Raw genomic sequence first — 16,068 nt, 5'->3', positions numbered from 1 at the left:
ATTTTCCAGAAACTGCAAGACTAGTGTTAGTGAGATCAGTTTGCTGGTGAACAGTTCTTGTTTCCATAGTCAATGGTTAAAATAAATTTTGACTTTCATTTGTGCTCTTCCCAAAGCTCCTCCCTGGAGATTTGTACAAATTAGCTAACCCCACCGTGGAGCATTTCCAAGATTTTTTTAAAATAGAATGACAAATGCCTGACATAAAGACCGAGTTGGAGCCATTCTCCTCCTGCTCTAAAAAGGCAACACTTAGTTACACTTGCATCTCCCGTGCAAATCAGCCTACAATTGCGCGTTTTTAAATTTAGTAATACGCCAACAAGGCAGTCTCCTACTTACAGGTTATTAGGCTGTCACGAAAGCTTCTTCCCCAGAAAAGCATTGCGTAACGGACAAAGTATGAATACTACAAGATACTGCAAGAAATGACTGCTGAAGTGTTCTTAAATTCTCTTTTTCTTCCCGAACATAAAGGGTGGGATAGCCCATACAACAATCACACTAAACAGACAAAAGAAGTATCAATTAGTATTTTTAATGAAAAAATTCTCTAGCTCTCTTGCAATCCAAATAGAGAGACGGGAAGATAAATAACAGAAATGCTTTTTAGTTTGATGTTCATCAAGAACTCAAGATTGAGAGTATTACAATAGACTGAAAATGTGAAAAAAATCCAGTGACAGATCTACCGGCGCGCTGTACATATACTATATTATACTTGTCACTTTTGCCATGTTTCACGTCCACTCATAAAACAATGACTTTCCCTCGACTAAGCAATTTAACAAGATAGCAACCAAGTAATGTTCACCAATTCATCAAAGTGCTTCTTAGATTTCTAAAAAAGTGTGCTTTGATCTTGACAGGGCACAAATTGTCCAGGAATGCTAATTTACAATATTGAGCCTTAAAGCTCATCCTTGTCATGTTCTTCGTCTGGTGTTTCCTCCCCAGGTGGAGGGCTACCTCCCTCCTGACCACCCGGTCCTCCTTGTCCTTGGTACAACTTACTAACGATAGGTTGAACAACATCTTCCAATTCCTTCTTCTGTTTCTTGAAGTCATCTACATCAGCATCTTGGTTCTTGTCAAGCCATGAAATCTTTTCTTCAACAGCTTTGCTTATTGTTTCTTTTTCATCTTCAGACAGTTTTCCACCAAGCTTTTCTTTGTCGCCGATCTGGTTCTTCAATGAATATGCATAGCTTTCAAGTTCATTTCTTGCTTCCACTTTCTCCTTGACTTTCTTGTCGTCATCTGCAAACTTCTCAGCATCATTGACCATTTTCTCAATATCTTCAGGTGAAAGCCTGTTCTGGTCATTGGTGATGGTGATCTTCTCCTTATTTCCAGTCCCCTTGTCCTCTGCGGACACTCTTAAGATACCATTGACGTCAATTTCAAAGGTGACCTCAATTTGCGGCACACCACGTGGAGCAGGTGGGATTCCAGTGAGATCAAATTTGCCAAGAAGATGGTTGTTTTTGGTCATTGGTCTTTCCCCCTCAAATACCTGAATGGTAACAGTGTTCTGGTTGTCAGCAGCTGTGGAGAATACCTGGGCTTTCTTTGTTGGAATGACAGAGTTTCTAGAGATAAGTTTGGTCATGACTCCACCCACTGTCTCAATACCCAAGGTAAGTGGATTAACATCAAGGAGCACCACCTCTCCAGTATCTTCCTCACCACCCAACACTCCAGCCTGAACTGCTGCTCCATAGGCTACAGCCTCGTCAGGGTTGATGCCTCGGCTTGGTTCCTTGCCATCAAAGAAATCCTTGACAAGCTGCTGGACCTTAGGGATACGAGTTGAGCCTCCAACAAGAACAATTTCATGAATTTCCTTTTTCTTCAGACCAGCATCTTCAAGAACTTTTTTAACTGGCACCAATGTGGATTTGAAGGCCTCCTGCAAAAGGGTTGCAACAATGTTAGGTGGTAAGTAACAGGCACTGAAGTCACCTTGAGTGAACTGGCAATGCAGCAAGATCATACCCTCATTGGCTTGCAGCATTCAAAAGTAGTGGGGAAAAACAAGTTTACAACTTGCATTTCTCCAAACTTTTGACAAATGGTTTCCAGAGTTCAATTGAAATTCCTAATGATACAAACTTGGCAAGTTCATTACATAGTTGTTAATCAAAACTTGAACTTCAGAATGAAGTTGTAAATTTTACTGTGAAATTCACCGTCAGTTTCACTGTAAAAGTTGTTGTGAATTTGCAGTCAATAGGAATAAATAAATCTTTGACAAGGAAAAGTGGATGGAGAGACAGGCAACCTATTGACTGTTACCTTGAACTCTTAATGTGTCAAAATTTGCTAATTTGCAACAAAGTTTGCAGGGAAATTTACAAGTTGGTTGTGAAGTTCAAATGTAATGAAGTGCCAAGTTCATCGTGAACTTTGAGAGTTTCAAACAAACTTTGGAAACAGTTTGTCAAAAGATTTGCATTGTAAAGATACAAGCCACCGACTGATTCTGTGAAGTGCACTAAAGATCTTTTTACATCTTGGAAATGAGAAAATGCTCCACAATTGCCACACAATAGCTCTATCCATTACCACCTTTTTAGAGAAAAGAATCTTTTGTAAACATATGATTTATCTAAATACATGCATCCATTAAGAAAAATATACCTACCATGTTTTCGTTTTCAAAGCGAGCCCGTGTCAAAGTCTCAGAGAAGTCCTCTCCATCAAAGAAAGATTCAATTTCAATTCGAGCCTGATGTTGAGTACTAAGGGCACGTTTGGCCTTCTCAACTTCACGACGGAGCTTCTGAACAGCTCTGTTGTCCTTGCGAATGTCCTTGCCCTTCTTCTTCTTGTACATCTTGATGAAATAGTCCATGATTTTCTGATCAAAATCTTCACCACCTAACAATGAAATCAACAAAAAATGCCGATTGTTTAGCTCCAGGATAGTAAAAATAATAAAATTATTAAAAATATCACGGTTTGCATGCCTACAAAAGAAAATTAGACTTGAGATAGAGGGAATGTTAATGTTGTTGCAGCCTATCAGCTAAATAAATGTTGCGACCCTTGGACATGTAGTTTGTTCGTGAGAGAGTCTTCATTCTACAGTGTGTACTTCTGTCTGGCAGCAACACAGAATTAGTGCATACCAGAAATATTTGTAGTATTCAGTTTGTGAAAAAGAGAACAGCATACATTCTCTAACTCACCGAGATGAGTGTCTCCATTAGTTGCTACCACTTCAAAGACTCCATTGTCAATAGTCAGCAGAGACACATCAAAAGTTCCACCTCCAAGATCAAACACAAGGATGTTCTTCTCTCCCTCTTTCTTGTCCAGACCATAAGCAATAGCAGCAGCTGTGGGCTCATTGATGATTCTCATCACATTAAGACCTGCAATGGTTCCAGCATCTTTTGTGGCCTGACGCTGAGCATCGTTGAAGTATGCAGGCACAGTAACAACAGCATGGGTAACTTTCTTCGCTAGATAAGCTTCAGCAATTTCCTGAAATGATAACACAAGGTAAAAATACAATCATTGCCGGACCAATCACAAAATTATAACCAGCTTCTGAAAATAGGTCTAATTTCTGGTATGCAGTGACTCATTTGCCTATCTAGACTTTCCAAGTGTTCTGCACTTTCACCATAAGTGGACTCCATGTTTCAACTTCATGGTCCAGCAGGCTAACGCATATTTCCAGAGTCCATACCCCCAACCCAATAAGAGTTGGGTGCATTGCCCAAGGCCCCAGTGCCTGGGCTCAAAACCACAGCACTCAATTACAGGTACAGTACCGAAGCATACCCACCATACAAAAAAAAATTAAAAATGAAGAACTCTGAAAAACTACATGTAATGGAACATTAAATTTCTTTGGTTTCGTAAGAATAGAAAACACTTCAATTCCCTTGACTCACCCAACACATTTAACCTTTGATGAGCGTAATTAAATAATAAGTCCATGTTTACAGAAACATTACTCACAACCTGTCATGTCATTTTTTAAAGCCCAAGCAACAGCCACAGCACCGGCAAGTCAAGCAGTCAACTTAACAAAACACAATTGAAACGCCTCCAGTACACAGAAACTTCTACATAATTTATTTTTATAAAAGGGCTACAATCAATTTGATTTCTTTGTACCAAATGGTCATCTTACCTTCATTTTACTGAGAACCATAGCACTGATTTCTTCAGCTGCAAAAGTTTTCTTCGCTCCTTTAACGTCTACTCGAACATGGGGCTTCTTGTTCTTCTCGATCACTTGGAATGGGAAGTACTTCAAGTCGCTCTGGACTGATTTATCGTCCCATGTTCTCCCGATCAAACGCTTGGCGTCAAAAATAGTGTTCTCTGGATTTGTTGTCAGCTGATTTTTCGCTCCATCGCCGATCAGTCGTTCGCCTTCAGGAGTGAAAGCCACGTACGATGGAGTAATTCGGTTTCCCTGTTCGTTTGCGATGATTTCAACGCGACCGTTCTTAAATACACCAACGCTGTAAAAAATAAAAATATATATAAGCTTATAAATTGTATTGATCTAGTTCTCCGTTTTAATCACATCGAATTAAGACGAACTTCTCAAACAGTGCGAAGAAACCACTTTTACAACATGTAAAATATCCACCCTAGGGGTTGTTGTTCCCTAAACTGATCTCAAAAGAAACGATAAAACGACTGGAGCTGAAGTAAACGGTTTCATCAACCGAAGAATTTCCATTAGGGTAGCAAACTGCATTTCGATTACTCACCAAGAATACGTTGTTCCAAGATCGATGCCGATTACAGTTCCTACGTCCTTTTTGTCCTTTTCGTCCTTTTTCTTGTCTTCACCACTGACTAGAAGTAAACTACTGGCTAAAGCCACCGCACAAAATGTGCAAATTGTTCTCATTTTGAAATCAAGTTGTATTTTTTCCAAAAAGAACCTGTGACACTTTCCACTTGGGAGAAAAACTTCACAAAATTTATGACAAGGACGTACACGAGCCGGTTGATATTTCGCTCGCCACCACGCGTGGCCCTCGCTGATTGGTCGAGCTGTTTCCCGGTGGCCTACTCTGATTGGTCCACGCCACAAAGTTTCGTCATTCTCCTCGGCTGAATTCGGATGTCGTGTCACCGTAAGAACTCGCCAGCGTTTCGCAACAAAGTCACTTCCGGTTTCTAAAAGCTGGGGTTAAAATAAAACAAATATGACATATTTAACGACTGATGTTGGCTGTTTTCGATATTAGCAAAATTAAAGTAATTTGCGTCCATTATAACTGTATTCAGAACACAATGGCAAGTTTCTTGCCTGGATAATTGTTATTGGTCAAATCGGGGTCGAATCACGTTTTCCCGAAAATACTTCGTCTATCTTCGGTAAGAGTCGGATTGTTCGTGCAAGACAACCACGAGGTTTACGATCCATTCGGACAAACCATGCGATGTGCAATCTTGAGAGGATGATCGTCTGCCTTTTTACTGGGTATGTTACACACTGCAGCTTAAATCATCAAGCGAGATGACTTCAAGACCTTGGCATTACCACTAATGGGAAAGCGTGTAAGCCACCAAATGTTGAAAGGCTTGAAAAGTTACGCCTTTTTCCTATGCCTACCGGCACCGTTTCTAAATGGCGCTCACCCTAGAAGGTAAACTTGACCGTATCAAGCGTAAGAATCGTTTCTTATCGGGGTTATTACCCTTGTGGTTTTCTCATGTTCATACAGATACGCCAAGTGTATTTAGGTCAGTGTTTAACATCCTATTTGAATTAAACTTCGGCGCAAAATCTCCATCGTACACAAGCTCTAGCTTGGTCACGAGCACGTGGCGCATGAATGCCTGTATGTGTTCTTCGTTCTTCACAACTTCATTTCAAACGCATAAATATATAACGTTTGAAGCACGCTTAATAGTTCTTGATGCTATTTCCCGTTAGTTTAGAACAATTTCAAACAACTGTGCTGAAAATCTGGCAAACTCGAACCATTGCCAGGAAAATATCACGTGTTCTCAACGTTAAGCGCTATCTGCACTAGATTTAAAGGGGCAAGGTCACGCTGTGAGAATGTGAACCAGGCTCTTCCAATTTATATTTCTATTTTTCTCCATTGTATTTGAAAAGAAGCGAAGGGCATGTGTGCAAAAGACTAAGTCCTTGACAAACCATAGAAAAACCGTGGAATTATCAAATTGGTAAAACAGGTGTACCAAGTTAATGTAAAATAAATAACCTGGATGTGAGAAAAATCTTGGACACAGGACTGAACAGATTTTGTTGAACTTGATGGCAATGGCAGACAAATTGAAAAACAGTGGCCTGCCTTTTTCTAGATCTGTTGGTTCCCTGTGTGCACAAATGTATGACATGTACCTAGCTCCTCTGAAATGTCAACAGTCAATTGCTTTTTCCAGACCAGGGGATTGATGTTGTCTCGTATTCTAAGATTTAAAGGGTGGAATATTTTTTATCTTTATTTTTCCTCATGTTTGTCATTAGATTTACATCTTTGTTGAAGTAGCAATATCTGTAGCCCTTGTGGAGGGTTTGAATGTGCACTGATGATGAACAGTTTAAATGGGAATCTCTCTTAGTTCGTCAGTGAAGAGAATCAAAACTGTTTATAACTGAAGTTGCACAATATACTAGGTTGTTCTCTGAGTTTCATAGAAACCTGATTATCCCTCCTCACCTCGCATATGATCATCTAATATATGTTGGAGTCAACATCGCAAATTACTTTTTGTCTCACAGGTGAAGTGTTGACAATTTATACATGTAGGTAAGTTTGTATATGGATGAGTTGATATTTTATTCCCAATGTATTATAATCCTTGCTTAGTGCATTTGATGAAACTTCTTATTACACAGAGGGCTGTACATACAGCTTTGTGATGTGTGATCGATAGGCCTGATGCATGACACATGTACTGGATTTTGTTTAATTTGTAGTCAAATGTCAAGTTTAATGCTTGTGTTGTTTTTCCCCTTATTTGTATAAATAACAGCTGGAGATGAAACGTGTTGGCAGTTGTTGATGACTTCAGGTCAATCCGAATTAGAGAATCTGGTGAGGAAATATTCTCAAGCTTAATTTTTCTTTTGCGGGACATTATCAAAAGATTGCAATTTATTAACACTGTACATGGACTATATTATTATGCACTCTAGAGGCTCCCTCAAAGTCTCTATTTTTTGAAAAAAAAAAAAAAAATTCCCAAATTTGAATTGCTACCTTTCAAATCAATATCAAAAGGATGGAGGTGTCACAAAACACAAAACCATTTCTTGTATTCTTTGCCTTCCTTAACAAATAGACCCTCAATCGATTTTCATTTTCACTTTAAAAAGTGGCCACCTGACAAATTTATTAAGAGGAAAATCTAGATGAGTGCTTGGCAGATAAAAGGGATATTGGCATGAAATTGTTCCCTAGCTATAACAAGTTCATACTTATTTGTTGTACAACGTGCTAATTTGTGTTGCTTGTGCCGGTGATGATTTCCAATATTTGCTAGTTGATCATTGAGAAATGATGACAACTGTGACCACCAAGATCGCTGAGGCACTGCATGAAGTACAGTTTAATACTTGTTTAACTATTAGCAAGGCTGTTTATTACATTCAAAGCAAAGAGTTTTTCCCTAGCATTAACAATGAAGTGTAGCTGGTAAATGCAGAAAACTTACATACAGTCTGTATATAACTAATCCTATATTTCACAGGCTGAGCAAAGAGATGTGCTTCAGTAATAAAGAGTTGACAAGGTTTGTTGCCTGTAACACTTCCATTTTAGTGTCACACACATTTGAATGTAACAGTTGCCTTATCAGTAAGAACTCTCTTGACAAATCAATCAATGATATGATAAATTGCCCATTCAGTTATGCACTTCAATGAAAATGAATTTCCTTTAGTGATCAAGTGGGCTAACTTGTTTACTTCGAGCAGGGAACCCTCATGTAAGTCTAACACTGCTGAAGACTGACTGCTGATCTCACAATCAAACTGTTACTACCCTTTTCAAAAAAGGCATGCTTGGCAATCGTTGAACATCTACTCAACTAGCTTCTATTGTTGTAGTAATTAGCCAGACTGGTGTGTGATGACTGCATAGTTCAACTGAACTTTATTGTAGTGAAGTTGACATTAGCTCTATCTGACACCATGTATTAGCTTTACACTGTAGCCTAAAGACACTTGTGTTAACCATGGATTCCTGTATTCTAAATAAACCAGTAAGTCTCTAATACTTTTATTGTTGTTTCAGAAAGCTGTTAGCAAAAAGAGTTTCCATTACTCTATGCAGTCCCTACTCTTGTGACATGTAGTCAAGGTGGGGAAAATCTTTAGCTTACTTCTTTAGTTATTTAAACTTCTGAAAATAAGCTTAATCTAGTTGTTTATTTGTGTTCTTGGGCAAGATAATATGGAATTCTATGGTGCATCTCCATCCAGGGCTAGTGAACTTCAGCATTTAGTTACTGATGAATTGTTAGGCTTATTTTTAAAAGTCCATGAAATGTACATATTTCCTTTTGTTTCAGTGTGTGGTGTATGATGATTTCATAGTTCACCTGACTTTTGGTGACGATAAATTTCGCCCCTATCTGATACCACCCAACAGTCTGCTTTGGCAAACAAGCCAAATTTATTTTGTACATGTAGGTAACAAAGCTTTATGTTGATCTTTCAGATGCTTTTGCTGACTTTTCTGTTCTCCTCAGAGGTGAGGGTATTGGCAGAACATTTTGTTTAGAATAGAATCTGTTTGTAAATTACATTCAGGTGTGTCTTGATGCGTTAATTTTCTCTGTGTTAATTTTCTGTCTTGCATTGGTAAAATGGAGGTGCTTGGTGCAAATGATGACCCCCAGAATAGGGACATAAGAAAGTCACTCAGTGACTTGGTTAGAAAACCTGGGTTGTTTGTCTGATGTGCCAAGTCACTTCTCACAACAAGTTGCAAGGGATTCAGTTGATCATCTTTGTTACAGAACTACTAATGATGCTTCTCAATTGAATTGTTTTTTTAAAAAAAACCAAGAATGGAGTTAAGAGGATTGAGAACTCTCCAACTGTGGTAAGTATTAATTAATAATTTCCAATGATTGAACCGTAAAATTCTGCTTAAAGAAGCCCTGGGCTTACACATCTTTATGAGGGTTTTTGTGCGGCATGTAAACAGTATCGTTTTGACATAAATGCAGCTGATGCACTAGATCCCAAATCCAAAAGTGCAAACCCCCCTTTTCTCTATTTCACTGTTCTTGTGGAGTGGAGGACATGTCTATTGCACCCCTTCCCCCTCAAAATGGCCACCCCTTGACAATACCAGTTAAGCCTGTCCCAAGCAGCAGCTGGGGAGGGAAGGTTGAGCTATGTGTGTTTGTGGTGCTCCAGTATTCTCTTTACAAGAATTGACCATAGAGTTTGTTAATGTATGGTGCAAGTGATGACTCCAGAATAGGGACATAAGAAAGTCATTTTGTGACTTGATTAGAAATCCTGGTTTTTGGTCTGAAGCACTGAAGCCATTTCTACATATGGTCAAGGAATTCAAGTTGGGCATTTTGGTGGCTTTTACTATTTTTGCATTTTTACAGCAACTACACATCAACACGGAAAGCAGCACTCATCCAGTCGCCCACTCACCCAGGCAAGTTTCAAGGGTGAGCATGAATTGTACATTTTGGGAGTATATGCAACTGTATTGTGTTTGTTGGCAAGTTTCTTGCTTTTGTTAAAACGTTTGTGGCCAATGATGTATTATATATTTGCTACTCTTGAACATTATTAATGATGATAAGTGTCACCACATTGTCTGAGGCCACACTATTGACACTAAGGTGTAAGCATCCTGTGTGAGGAATTTCACAGATATCCAGTCACAGTTGACTTGCAATAGCAGTGTGGTCAACTTGTGCAAATCTGATTGGATTCCAGTTAGATCAGAGAGAGAGCCAATGAGTTAACAGTGAAACAACAAGAGGAAACTCTTGCTGACTTGGTTGAATTGATTTTAACAAACTCCCATTAAGACAATACAGTCGTTTGTTATTTTTCCCAATATTGATGAGCCGTGTTATCTTGCAGGTGCAAATACATTTGCATGTAACCCTGTTTGTTTACCAACTGTTAATCAGGTAATTAACATCTTACATGTTATAAAATATTGTTCATCTAGTGGGAAACAAAATGTAGTGATGAGCCAACTTAGTAAAGGTGCAAGCTTTTGCATCTCACTAAAGAAAGACTATGTTTGAACACATTTCTAAACACCAAGAAGAGAGTTGAAAATATGATGCATAGGGGTGTATTTTTACTAAATTTGAGGTCTTTAGAAATGTGGTCTTGAAAACACATGGTTGGGTGTTTGATATATTTCCTTCATGAAAACTTTAAACTGAGAAAACGGAGAAATAAAATCGTAAAAATCTATGCTAATTAAGATCAGATATCCAAACACTGTCATGGTCATGATTTCCTTTGTTTAAACTCAATGAATTAAATGTATTGATGAGTTTGAGAATTATACTGAATCATAGATGTCACTTGACATGTTCACTGTACATCTGAAAGCCGATGATGATTTAACATATTCAGTCATAATCCACTGAGTAATTTGTGAAGACAAATTCAATCCTGAGGCTTTCACTTGACCATTTACCATTGCCACAACTTCAAGCACTGTACATGTATGGACCCATAATGACTTGTTATTGCTTTGTTTCCTCTCAGGTACATGAAGCGATCTAAAGCAACAACTTCACAAGTCGAACTTGAACGTGATGAATTGTAAAAATTGAAACTTGAAGGAGCTGAACAGTAATAAAAAATTATGCTCAATAGTTAAAAAGACTCTTGGAATTGTTGAATATCCATGATTTACCTGAAGTGAAAGGCAATAATAGCAACCCCTCTTATTTCTGGTTAAACTCATCAACAATAGTTAAGTATGGGGAAGCTGCCTGTAAGGAGGGTGGAGCCACGCCCTACGAGGTGAACATGCGTTGTAACCATGACATCCCTGTGAGTGGCACCCACCAGGCACCATCGCACTGATATCAGTGAAACTAAATCCTTCTCCCTGCATGCTACATGTAAGCCCTCCCTTTATGCAAAGCATTCAGAACTGAGAAGTAACGTAAATGTGCAGCTGCAACATGAGCAAGATGGCTTTCCTAGTTGGTAATGTAACAAATGTATGAAGACCAGTTTTTACCTTGGGTGTTATTTTTTATTGTCATTACAAATATTACTAACAATTAATGGTGCCAAGAAAACTTATGACCATTTAGAAGGCACAGAATAATAATGAGTCCTAACCTAGGAATAAACAAATTAAACATTTTAAAACAAGCAGAAGTCTGGAATAGCTAGTAATAATAGTGATAGATATGATATTGGAGTAAATATACAATTAAAAAAAAGAAATAAGTCTGGAATAGCTAGTAATAATAGTGATAGATATGATATGGGAGTAAAATTAATATAGAAGTAAAAACAAGAAATAATTTGAATAGCTTATAACAATAGTGATAAGATATGCAATAAATAATTTCATTTACGAATATTAAATGCAGCTAAAATGATGTGGGCCATCCTAACCGTTATAATTTATATTGTGTAACTGACATGTTCTCAAAAATACAGTATTAACTCTCACCAAAGCAAGAAAAGGATAGTGTATGTAAATGATGGTGCCCTTGCCCCAATTAGGCAATCTGGAGGGAAAACAATTGTGTTATGCTTGGAAAAACATCCTGGAAGTGAAATGTTTGAAAAGTTTTTTTGGAAATCTCTAGACGTATGCTCAGAATCCTTTCAGTGGTAAAATAGTTTGAAGGCTACAACTTCAAAACTAAGAACATGTTGCGATTTATAAGCTAAGAAAGCTGCAAGTATTCAGTATAACAAATGTCCATTAGACAAGTTCAAGAGTCTGACTAAAATAGTGCTTGTAGCATAATTCTACCTGTAAGGCAATCACACAATCAAATAAACAACAACTATATACAATATCTTAAGTAACCTTTGTTTGCCGGAAATAGCTACAGCTGTAAGCCACATCGAGGGGGGGGGGGGGGGGGCAACCGAAGGCGCACCTTGAAACGATGTGGCCCACGGGGTGGGTGGGTGGGTAAACAACTAAGCTAGAATGCTGTCTGAATAGAACTGATGAGCTATCACATGATCAAGCATTAATGTCCATGAGCTAGTTAATAATAAACCTACATGTACGTCATAAATTATACCGCTGTTGGTAAACTCCAATACCATACAATTTGTGTTTAAGAATTACAGTGGGATTTTATGTATTGACTGCAATAAAGAGCAATGAAGCTCTATTTTTGCAAAGACCATTGGGTTTGAACACCCTTTGCAACTGCTTTATTGCTGCTAGTCACTTTTTCAGTGATTGTTGATCGAAGGTTGAGGGCACGAGATAGGTTTCCTGCTGGCTGAAGTGTCACTTTTCTTTGCTTCATTCTGGGATTTTGTAACCAGGTGTACTTTGACCAACTGCTTTTGTTGTGTCACGGTCAACTTTCTATCGAAAGATTTATTTCACCAACTTGAACTTCATTGCCTCTGGCTGCTGCCTACTGAGCCATATCACATTGGTTCTCACTGTGGTTGAATTGGTACAAAATATTTTGCCCATGGCCAATTGCAGATGAGATCTGCTACATCATGTCTACCACAAATAGTAAGGGCTTTAACAAACTCCCTCATTGTGGGTTCCTTCTTATGATTTTTTAATTTTGCCAGCAGGCTTTCTGTAGGACTTCTCCCTGCCATATAATCAGTCTCTATCAAGTCCAAATCATCAGAGCTGACTTGTAGAAGTTGTCCAACGCTGCGCCATGTTTTACGAGTGGGAGTTCTGAGGGCATCAAGCTTGTTTTGAATGATGAATAACATCAAGTTACCTTCATTGTCACACAGCTGTTCCATCTCAGAGATGCGACAACCTGGAAATTGTTTTGATGAGTTAATTAGCAAACTGGCTTTTTATGTATTTCTCAAACATTTCCTGTACCTTTGATTCCCCCACCTTTTCTTATCTAGATCATAGGGACCTTACACAATGTACTCAATTATGGCAACAAAGTAATAACACTGACAAAAATTTAATGAGTAGTAGCAAAAGATCGTGCTGTATATATATGCGTACGTCTGATACAGTTTAAACATTTTACCTTCAGGAATGTCTGCTGGATTTGGTTGGCAAATGTTCTTGCCAGACTCCTCATGCTCTTCAGTTGTTAAGTTGTTATCTGCACAAGACAATGGAGAGACTTCAGTTGCTATGTCTGCAAAAGACACTGATAATGAATGATAACTATTTTGAAGACTGATATAAGGCCTCATAATGTGCTACTTGGCACAAAGTGAATAGGTGACAGGTAAACAAAATAAGATTTCTCTCCCCTACAGAGTACATGCATTATTGAATGTTGTAGAAAAAGTAAACAATGTTTTGTACATCTTCACTTCATTAATGGAACTCCAAAATATTGGACACCAAAATTTCATGCAGACATGGACTTCTTTACTACTGACAACAGTTGTGCAAAATTATTGTTGATGGTAATGTCAGGTTATTACAATAAATTTTGGAGATCAACATGTATCAATGCAGCAAAAATATAAATTACACTGATTTCAAAATGTAATTTTGATTCATTGTTGATAATAATTAGACACTGAAACTTGTGTCTAGGTCTCAAGGGAGGGAGCTAATATAACTAAAATTTACAGGTTCAAGTTAACTGGTCTGCAAACTACGGCTATCGGTCCTGGACACTGGTGTTTGTGAGAGAGCGTCTACCAACCATTTATACAGTTGAACCCAGTCTCTTAAAGACACTGTTTCACATCTGTAGACATCACTTTGTTACAGACAGCTTTGGGAACACTATATGGCTTGACTGATTGTGTGTATTCAGAATAACGAAATAAATACCTTGAGGAGATGCACGGCCTGAATCTGTAGGTTCACAGATGGAGTTCAGTGGTATCAATTCAGGATTATCTGTACAAAAAGAATGAAAGGTCTTTTGAAAAACTAGTCACATTATCAATTAACTTCAGCACTGACAAGTAATTTTTTTTACAGTACTTATTCAAATAAGTTATTGAAACATTATTACGCACTATCTTTGGCTAAAATTAAGCTTTGGCTTAAAAGTTTTAAACCAAAGGTAACATAAAACTGTTCAATTTTAGTCGTCAAATTGTTTCACTCAATGATATCTTAGTAGATATACCATGTTCAAATAGGAAGCGTCTATCAGTTTCTATTCATCATCAGTTTATTCTCACCTGCCGGTTTTGTTTTATTGGTCCCTGAAAACCGGCAAAACTGGCTTATGCGTTTTGAGGTTATTAGGGCCACTGCCAAGATAATGGAGATGATAATCACGACTCCTATAACAACTCTTAAATCTACAGCTCCATGTTCTTCTTGTTCCTTGTCTTTTTTTGTTGATTGGGCTGTATTTTCAGAATCATCATTTTCAGGTAGCACTGCCAATTTTGTCCTCCCTCGAATTGTTGTAGGTGTACTTCCATCAACTGATGAAATTTGTGACCCAGTAAGGTTTCTTCCAGGTTGATGTGGCAAAGTAGTTGCAAATTTGTCATTAACTTGACCATGGGTTTTAACAGATTTAACAACGTCATGTTTCTCAGTTATGGTACTATGATTAGGAGGGAGAGCCAGTTCTGTGTCAGTTTGCTTAGTTGTCACCTTTTCAAAGGTTTCTTTGCAGCGCTGATTTTGCTCAGTTTTTTCACACTGCCAATTCCTGCTCATTCCAATGTCTATGCATCCTTGACGTCTTTGGGCGTCATTGACACTGTCACAGCAAAAATAGCATTCCTGGCAGATATCATTGTTATCAAGAAAGTAACCTTGGGGACACTTAGTTCCACATTTGCGGTTTTTGTCGGGTGTGCAGTTCTGAATTACATTCTTTAAACCGCATTCATGGCAAGCCTTGCAACTTTCTATGCCATGGCTGTTTGAGTATGACACATTTGCCTGGCATAGTGTACATACTATTTTGGTGTCGTTAACATTAACATGCAGCTCCCTCTAGTTAATTAGACCAATAAGGCCAGTAACAGATAATACATGTACATCTTCCCCTGAGGCCAGGCAAAGTCAATCGATAAATTTGTAATCAAAATCAATCAATAACAATCGATGAAAATCGATGAAGATTAATAGCAATCGATTGATCAATTGATAGCAATCTATGAAAAGCAATGAAGAAAAATGCTTTTAGACAGATTTTTATCAATTGCTGATAGTAATCAATAATGTTTGATTCATCAATAATTGGTATCGATTGTTATCGGAAATTATTTTTGCCCTTTAACAAGTTATACTCGTCTGATAAAATGATTGACAAAATTTTTCTGTAATGGTTTCATTGAGTCATTTTATCTTCAAAGCCTGCGTTTCTTTTATAAAATCATTAATCATCAACAAAATAACAAGAACAGAAACAACTAAGAGAAACATTTTGGGCTTTACAACTTTCTTAGCTAGTTTCTGACACCGAAAGAAGCTCGGGCTAGAGTAGCAGTGTAAAACTCTCCAGTCTCATCGTAGCATCGGCATTTAGATGAAGTAGAATAAACAACAGAATCAGTGTTCTAGTGATTTCAATTATTTGTATTTTTTTTCAGTCAATATATAACAATCGATATAGCTGAATACAGGAATTATCGATTTTTATAGCAATGAATAATTTTTTTTTCTGTGAATTCAATTGTTATCGATTGCAGATATCAATCGACTAGACTGATTTCCGATATTGATTTTTATCGATTGACTACTCCTACGGTTTTGTCAGCAAGATTAGAATTAGCATAGCATGACGATATTAACGTTTCCAAATTCTGAGATTCTACTTTCCGCGAGAAGTCCTCGGTCGACTACTGATCGATTGAGGATTTGAATCTGAGACGTTACGAGTTAAATCTAGCTTATGACCTTGCAAATATACAGTCTCGGTTAAACTGTAGAGTTCGACACCCGCGGCCGCAGAAAAGTAAACATTTTAAAA

At 37.9% G+C, this 16,068-nt stretch overlaps 2 protein-coding genes, 1 long non-coding RNA gene and 3 other non-coding genes across 9 annotated transcripts; 4 read left to right on the top strand and 2 right to left on the bottom strand.

The window, feature by feature from the left end:
* Nucleotides 1–530: 530 nt before the first annotated feature.
* On the bottom strand, nucleotides 531–4,966 carry LOC145496301 (endoplasmic reticulum chaperone BiP-like). Its single transcript, XM_081475992.1, has 5 exons — nucleotides 4,743–4,966; nucleotides 4,151–4,487; nucleotides 3,195–3,492; nucleotides 2,648–2,883; nucleotides 531–1,912 (listed from the first exon to the last, which is right to left on the bottom strand). Exons 1-5 carry the CDS (start codon nucleotides 4,883–4,885, stop codon nucleotides 911–913), a joined length of 2,016 nt encoding a protein of 671 aa, XP_081332118.1. The 5' UTR covers nucleotides 4,886–4,966; the 3' UTR covers nucleotides 531–910.
* Nucleotides 4,967–5,047: 81 nt separating this feature from the next.
* Nucleotides 5,048–10,811, top strand: LOC145496806 (uncharacterized). 4 transcript variants are annotated; one of them, XR_014050602.1, is made up of 10 exons: nucleotides 5,048–5,464; nucleotides 6,737–6,764; nucleotides 6,991–7,052; nucleotides 7,708–7,749; nucleotides 8,253–8,318; nucleotides 8,679–8,711; nucleotides 9,030–9,065; nucleotides 9,589–9,654; nucleotides 10,079–10,128; nucleotides 10,724–10,811. It is a non-coding gene; the product is annotated as an uncharacterized LOC145496806 (long non-coding RNA). The 4 variants fall into 4 exon arrangements; XR_014050601.1 differs by having other exon boundaries at nucleotides 5,048–5,630; XR_014050605.1 differs by having other exon boundaries at nucleotides 5,048–5,630; nucleotides 8,679–9,065; nucleotides 9,589–9,641; nucleotides 10,724–10,757.
* On the top strand, nucleotides 7,472–7,550 carry LOC145466430 (small nucleolar RNA SNORD24). Its single transcript, XR_014041888.1, has one exon. It is a non-coding gene; the product is annotated as a small nucleolar RNA SNORD24 (small nucleolar RNA).
* Nucleotides 8,535–8,601, top strand: LOC145466461 (small nucleolar RNA ceN111). Its single transcript, XR_014041896.1, has one exon. It is a non-coding gene; the product is annotated as a small nucleolar RNA ceN111 (small nucleolar RNA).
* On the top strand, nucleotides 9,739–9,814 carry LOC145466435 (small nucleolar RNA SNORD24). Its single transcript, XR_014041890.1, has one exon. It is a non-coding gene; the product is annotated as a small nucleolar RNA SNORD24 (small nucleolar RNA).
* A 551-nt stretch (nucleotides 10,812–11,362) lies between the features above and the next one.
* Nucleotides 11,363–15,430, bottom strand: LOC145486946 (uncharacterized). Its single transcript, XM_081465682.1, has 5 exons — nucleotides 15,386–15,430; nucleotides 14,315–15,089; nucleotides 13,956–14,024; nucleotides 13,189–13,266; nucleotides 11,363–12,960 (listed from the first exon to the last, which is right to left on the bottom strand). The coding sequence occupies exons 1-5, from the start codon at nucleotides 15,428–15,430 to the stop codon at nucleotides 12,614–12,616; spliced, it is 1,314 nt and encodes a 437-aa protein (XP_081321808.1). The 3' UTR covers nucleotides 11,363–12,613.
* Nucleotides 15,431–16,068: the final 638 nt, after the last annotated feature.

Source organism: Orbicella franksi, chromosome 1, assembly GCF_964199315.1.
Source record: "Orbicella franksi chromosome 1, jaOrbFran1.1, whole genome shotgun sequence".
Lineage (NCBI taxonomy): Eukaryota > Metazoa > Cnidaria > Anthozoa > Scleractinia > Merulinidae > Orbicella > Orbicella franksi.
The sequence above is the reverse complement of the archived record's forward strand: the minus strand, read 5'-3'. Positions and strand labels throughout refer to the sequence as shown.